Source organism: Lycium ferocissimum, chromosome 2 (genome assembly GCF_029784015.1).
Source record: "Lycium ferocissimum isolate CSIRO_LF1 chromosome 2, AGI_CSIRO_Lferr_CH_V1, whole genome shotgun sequence".
In the NCBI taxonomy this organism is placed as follows: Eukaryota; Viridiplantae; Streptophyta; class Magnoliopsida; order Solanales; family Solanaceae; genus Lycium; species Lycium ferocissimum.
The window spans coordinates 60416552-60423650 of record NC_081343.1 but is presented as its reverse complement, the minus strand read 5'-3'; the positions used below and the strand labels follow the sequence as shown (position 1 = coordinate 60423650).

Below are 7099 nucleotides of genomic sequence, written 5' to 3'. Positions count from 1 at the left end.
TATTAGTTGCATTAAAATATATTTATAAATTTATTATTACATGTTATTTTCAGTTGTATAAATAGATATTAGAGTTTTGATTGTTATTAATAATATTTATTATTTTTATTCTACTAATTTATTTCATTATAAAGCATTATTAACTTATATACTCAATTAATATTTTCCACTTTTTTTTCACCCAGAAGATAATATTTTGTTTTTTAATAGGAAATTTGTTACATAGATTAAAAAAAAAATCTTGATTTTAAAAAGTAAAAAAAGAAGAAGACAAAAGTTGATAATGTAAGGGTAAAATAAGAATTTAAAAAAGGTCAATTAGAATGAAAGAGGGAGAATGACTATTATTCAAAGTTAAGAAAAGAATTTAATTTTTAAAATAAAATTGGGAGTGTAAATAATTTTCACCCATATTATAATAATCAAACAGAAATTCAATAAAGACACTACTTTTTTCAAGATAACCACTGCAGGGTTAAGAAGCCACGTGGCTAGGACAACGAAAAGTAAAAAAGAAGTGGTTCAAAAGGCTGCTGCTTGAAAGTGATGCATGCTGACATAACCAAAGGGTAATTCGGTAAAGACACTCAAAAACTTATAAAATAGCTACAGTAAAATTTCTTTTAAGCCAATCAAGTTATTCCCTTGTAACTAAAATGATCGAATTGCCCTTCAAATCTCAAGCAGCCATGTTGATCTGCTGCCTGCTAACTCCCTCTTATTAGATGGTAGAAAATATTCTCAACAAGCACGGGATTTATAAAATGCCTTCACAAAATTTATATTGTCTGGTTGAGCAACCTTACGCCTTCACTAATCACTAACATCATATTCATGTTTAGATGAACTCCCTCCGATTCAAAATAAGTGTCAATTTAACCTTTCACACACTCCTTAAGAAAATATTAATTATTAAAAAAAAAAATATTTTGACTAAACTATCCTTAATTAAAATTAATTTGCATATACTATTAACTTGACAGATTGAGGTCTGATCACTTAGAACTTAATAAGGCGAATTTTAAAAAATAAAATTAATTTCTTCTTGATTATGTAAACGGACTTAATTATTTTGGACCAAAATAAAAAGGCTAAGAAAACACTTATTTTGGACTAAAATAAAAAGGCTAAGCGAACACTTATTAAGAACCGGAGAGAGTATTTATTAAGTAATTGCAGTAATAGTTTCTTCTCCAACAAAAAAAGAACCTTATTTCCTTTTTGAAATTAGTATTTAACTAGAGCTTCATTAATATTTCGTTGACTATTCTAAATCTAAGACAATTATACATATAGCTGATGTAGAGCTTAACATAATAACATAATTAATCTATTGGAATATTTTACTTAACATATTTCAGTATCTTGCGTAGGCTTCCGGGATACTATAGTCTATGTGTGTGGCTCCGTTTCCGTTGTCTAGAATGCATTTGGCAAGCGAGCAGTGTTGTATAAGCGTATAAAAATAGGATTTGATACTTTTAATTATTTTTATAATATCAGTACATTTTAATCTGAGATTTATTGTTTTAATTTCATGTTATTAATCCCATTTATTAAAGATGATTACATGTAGTTAGTTTACTTAATCCGATCGATGATGTAGAAGTTCTTTTGTACAACTTAGTGCATAGAAATTATACTCATAAAAGTTTGGATTTAACTCATATACATTCACTGATAATGAAAATAAACATTTGCGCTATCAGTACAATTTCGTTTTACTAATTTTTACTTACTATATAGTTACAATAATTATGTCTTGAAGTGTTTAAATTCTATGTACTGGTAGTCTAAAATATTACATAATCATATCATTCATAAGATAATTATAGGTAAATTTCTATGGAAAACATTAATAATTTGTGTGTATAACTTAAATCTTATTTGAAAATAACTTGATACCGTGAAAAAATAAATGCTATCAACGTACCAAGTGCAAGTCTTAATAATTTTATTTTTATAACAGTATATACACCCAACTTGGTACCGACAGGAAATAGTAATATCAGATAAATCTGTATATAAAGACCCCATCATATCCACCAATAAAAGGCAGAACCATTTTGAGGAAATTGCAACTAGTCCCTATCTCCCACATACTCCCCCGTCTCCCAAAATCTCCATTCAAAAACAAAGCAAATTAGATATCTAAAACAAAGAAAAAGAGCAAGATTTAGAACAATGAAAGAGATGGTGCAAAAAAATATCACTTCAATTCTTGAAGCTATGCAAGCTAAGCCCATGCTACTCTTCTTCTTCGTTATCCCTCTCTTCTTATTCATTTTCTCCACGTCTCGCCGGAAACGTTATCCTCCAGGCCCAAGAGGGTGGCCTCTCATTGGTAATATGATGATGATGGACCAGTTAACTCACCGTGGACTTGCCAAATTAGCCCAAAAATATGGCGGCATTTTTCACCTTAAAATGGGTTATGTCCACAAAATTGTAGTCTCTGGCAAAGAAGAAGCTCGGCAAGTACTACAGGTACAGTTGAAGTGTCTGATCTTCTCATATAAAAACTTAAATTATTAATTTATTAACTTTTATATACTAACAGTATAAACAAGTAATACACAATCAGTGTAATATAAGTACCATGTTGGCTACTAGTTTAACTTACTAAGCAGTAAGCAGAGTCATTTATACTTATTTTTTTAGCTAACCTAATAGTGTAAAAAGATGTTCAATTGAACTCACTACTTGATTATATTATGTTTCAACAGGTACAAGACAACATATATTCGAACCGTCCAGCGACCGTAGCAATCAGTTACCTAACATACGACCGTGCGGACATGGCTTTTGCTGACTATGGACCCTTCTGGCGCCAGATGAGAAAATTATGTGTCATGAAACTCTTCAGTCGCAGACGAGCTGAGTCATGGGACTCAGTTCGTGACGAAGTGGATTCAATGGTCAGGATTGTGACAACCAACACGGGCACATCCGTCAACTTAGGGGAACTTGTTTTCGGTCTCACTAGTAACATTATCTACCGAGCTGCTTTCGGAACTTGTTCGGTAGAAGGAAAAGACGAGTTCATTAAAATTTTGCAAGAATTTTCTAAGCTATTTGGCGCGTTTAATATTTCTGATTTCATACCATGGCTAGGGTGGGTTGGCCAGCAAGGTCTAAATGTTAGACTTGCTAAAGCACGTGCCGAGCTTGATGGGTTCATCGATTCAATTATTGATGACCATATTGAGAGAAAGAAGGCTAATGTTAATGGTACTAACGAGGATGGTGATCGAGAAACTGATATGGTGGACGAGCTTTTAGCGTTTTACGGTGAGGAAGCAAAAGTAAATGAGTCGGAAGATAATTTGCAGAATGCTATCAGGATTAATAGGGATAATATCAAAGCTATCATCATGGTAAGTTGGATAAAACAAAGTTCCCTAATCTTTTCCATACATATATGTTTTGTCGTCTTCTTTTTTTGTGTGGTTGTCACGTACTCGTTATTGCCTCCGTTTTAATTTATGTGACATAATTTGAATCGATATACATGATTAAATAAAATGAATTTTTTGTAAACATGTGGTCTAAAACATGCAATAATTTATGTTATTATAAATTTTTTAAAACTTGTAGCCTTAAATGCATCATTACATTTAAAGTATTATTACATTTATGTGATTATAAAAGCTTCTCATTAAGGATATAACGAGAAGTATATAGTTAGTTGTTTTTAAATTTAAAAAGTGCTAAAAAGAAAAATATATCATATAAACGGAAACAACAAAAAAGTTGATCTAGAAGCTGATCTTGTCCAACTATAGAGTTTCCTATATAGCGGTGGGGTAAAGCTAGCAATGACACGGCTGTCTCTGGCAGCTCACATATTACCATCAAGAATTATTAAATCTTAGATAACACAAATGTTTTTCGTGAATATATGTTCAAACTTCAAAGTATATTTTTAGTGGTTTAATCTATCTTGTAAGATGCAGGTTTTGGTAACCATTTAATTTGCCTTTATGTCTGACGGCAGAAAGTAGATTGGTTTTTAGAATAGCAAGATGCGTTAAAGTCTCTCCATCATCACAAAATTAATATTAAGAGAAAAGGAAAATTTGAAAATTGATAACCGAATAGTTTTAAAATTTTCTATTGAAACTTGTAGTACTTCAATCCAAAAAAAATCTCCCTTTCCAACGTAAACTAGCATTCTATGCTGCTAAATTATTCTTCCAGGTATTTTTCGATAGAGCTTGGTTCTTGAAGGATCCATATAATTCCTCTAACTTATTAGCGTCTAATCATTCGTCTTTTGAATATCTCAATATAATAACACCAAATATTTTTACGACTTTGTCTAGTCATATGATTCTTAATGTCCCGGCTATATTCTAATAATTTTCTAGAATTAAATGCAAAGGAATTAGTGTGCACTAAGGATATTTTTTCAAGTCTGTCTTTTGATTAACTTACCATTTACCACTCTTTAGTAAGGGTAACTCGGAGGCTCCAAGACTTGATTTAAGCTTCGATGCTATCCAAGATAAAGCATAGATATAATTTGCCTAGTGGAAAAGTAGAAGATGGAGTCGGTAACCAAAAAAGTAAAATAGAAATACAATAACCCGAATATTTTATGTGGAAAAGTTACTCTAAAACTAAATTACTAACTGATCATGATAAGAAAACACCATACTATTTAGTGACGTAATAATCGATTCACTTGGGCCCCTTAACTCCAAGTACTCACGTCGTTCACTTTTACTTATTCACTATTCCAAAAATAAATTTTCACTTTTACTCGTTCTATTCACTTTTACTTATTCATTATTCTAAAAATACATTTTTATTTTTACTTGTCACTTTTAGCATATCAAGAGAAGACATTTTTTTCCCTATTTTACCATAGTATTAATTATTCATTTCAAATCATTTTTCAAATGCATTAAAAATAAGCATCAATTAATATGAGTATCATGGTAAATTATGCACTTTATTTATTACTCCCTCCGGATAAAAAAAAGAGTCAACTTTGCCTTTTTTTTCTTCGATAAAAAAAAAGAGTCCACTTAGCAAATCAAGAAAAAATTAACCTTGTTTTTTCATATTTGCCCCAAGTGTTATATGATCAAATCCCAATGCCTATTTAATTAGGGGTAGTTTAGTCAAATTATCTATTTTTGTCTAGGAGTTAGTATTTTCTTAAGGGGTGTGCAAATGGCTAAGTGGACTCTTTTTTTGATCCGGAGGGAGTATTTCTTAAGGGGTGTGCAAATTCCATAATGGACAAATAAAAGTGAACGGAGGGAGTACTTGTCAATTTTCTAATATCAAGAGAAAAACAATTTATATTTCATGTTTTATCCCTAGCATTAATTACTCATATTTTCAAATCTTAAGAATGTACACTAATTAATATGAATATCATGATAAAATATTCATTTTATTTATTATTTCACAAGGGGTGTGTAAAATCTATCGTGAACATGTCAACGTGAACGGAGGGAGTATGAATAAAATTTCAAAAATGGTCAATAAAAGTCCATCTAGAAAATCTGGTGCCATTCATTATCCCTTTGAAAATTGGCTTCATTTTCGCATGGTTGGCTACGAAGCGCTTTCCCCGGAAACGATGTAAAAGTTGGAGTTTATCTTACTTCTACCTAACCCCCACCAACCACGTATCTATTTAACTTTTATACCTGATAACATAAAAATATAAAAAATTATCTTGTTATAATAGGTTGGTTTTTTTTTTTAAGGTAATAAATGCTACTGTGCCTTTTAGTTTACTTGTAGTAATATCTTTTAGTAACCTGATTGTATCAAACTTATTATATACTGACAGTATATATAACTTAAAATGATATGTGGCTGTCAAACAAATTGCAGGATGTAATGTTTGGAGGGACAGAAACAGTGGCTTCTGCAATTGAATGGGCTATGGCAGAGCTTATGAGAAGTCCTGAGGACCTTAAAAAGGTGCAACAAGAACTAGTTAACGTTGTTGGACTCGATAGGAAGGTCGAAGAATCCGACATTGAAAAATTAACCTACTTAAAATGTTGTCTAAAAGAAACTCTACGTCTCCACCCTCCAATCCCTCTCCTCCTCCATGAAACCGCGGAGGAATCCACCATGTCCGGCTATTATATTCCGGCAAAGTCACATGTTATAGTCAACACATTTGCCATTAATCGTGACAAACATTCATGGGAAGATCCTGAAACTTATAAACCATCTAGGTTTCTCAAAGAAGGTATGCCTGATTTTAAAGGAGGTAACTTTGAGTTTTTACCATTTGGGTCGGGCCGGAGGTCTTGCCCCGGTATGCAACTTGGGCTTTATGCATTGGATATGGCTGTGGCCCATCTTCTTCATTGCTTTACTTGGGAATTACCTGATGGGATGAAACCAAGTGAGCTTAACATGGATGATATTTTTGGACTCACTGCTCCAAGGGCTAATCGACTAGTGGCTGTGCCTAGTCCACGGTTATTATGTCCACTTTATTGAAGGAAAAATGGGGTATTTTCCACCTTATACCGATTGATATACACAAATTCATGGGCACAAAAAAGGAAGGGCCTTGGTGAGGAGTATATTATTGGATTGTTTGGATATTTTTACCTTTATTTTGTATTTTCCCGTTAAATGTAACATAGATGCGTATACGTAATGAAGAGGTGCCAAAGCAAAAGGACGAAAATAATTGCTTGAAAGGGAAAGGGGGAGGAATTGAATGGTAGTTGTGTATATGGGACAATATCTGTTTGCCTTTGATTTCTTTTGTTACGACATTTGGTTTGTAAATGTCGCCTCGTGTTTGTTATTTCTTCTTTGAAAGATAATAATCAAAATCCAATAAAGACTTCTTGATCCTTGTTGATTTACTTATTGTGACTATTTACCTTATTGGTATTGTTCATTTTGTTTGAATTAGTAACTAGTTGAATTGAACAATGTAAATACGTACGTGCATATTACTAGTTTGCCGCTTCAATTGAGATGAATAAGAAAGCTCTGAAATTTAATTTTAAAGTTCTAATAGGAATTTCTCTTTCTACCACACTTGTGAGAATGAATTCGCACTTATTATATGGGAAATTTCCACGGTTACCACTACAATATAAAT

The 7099-nt window shown here is 32.0% G+C and overlaps 1 protein-coding gene across 1 annotated transcript; it reads left to right on the top strand.

Moving 5' to 3' along the window:
• Positions 1-2044: 2044 nt before the first annotated feature.
• On the top strand, positions 2045-6857 carry LOC132046482 (cytochrome P450 84A1-like). Its single transcript, XM_059437121.1, has 3 exons — positions 2045-2487; positions 2727-3377; positions 5857-6857. The coding sequence occupies exons 1-3, from the start codon at positions 2185-2187 to the stop codon at positions 6478-6480; spliced, it is 1578 nt and encodes a 525-aa protein (XP_059293104.1). The 5' UTR covers positions 2045-2184; the 3' UTR covers positions 6481-6857.
• The last annotated feature ends 242 nt before the right edge of the window (positions 6858-7099 follow it).

Coding starts and splice junctions, on each gene's coding strand:
- LOC132046482 (XM_059437121.1), top strand. CDS start 2,185: ATGAAAGAGATGGTGCAAAAAAATATCACTTCAATTCTTGAAGCTATG. Junction 2,488..2,726: donor AAGCTCGGCAAGTACTACAG/GTACAGTTGAAG, acceptor ATGTTTCAACAG/GTACAAGACAACATATATTC. Junction 3,378..5,856: donor ATATCAAAGCTATCATCATG/GTAAGTTGGATA, acceptor AACAAATTGCAG/GATGTAATGTTTGGAGGGAC.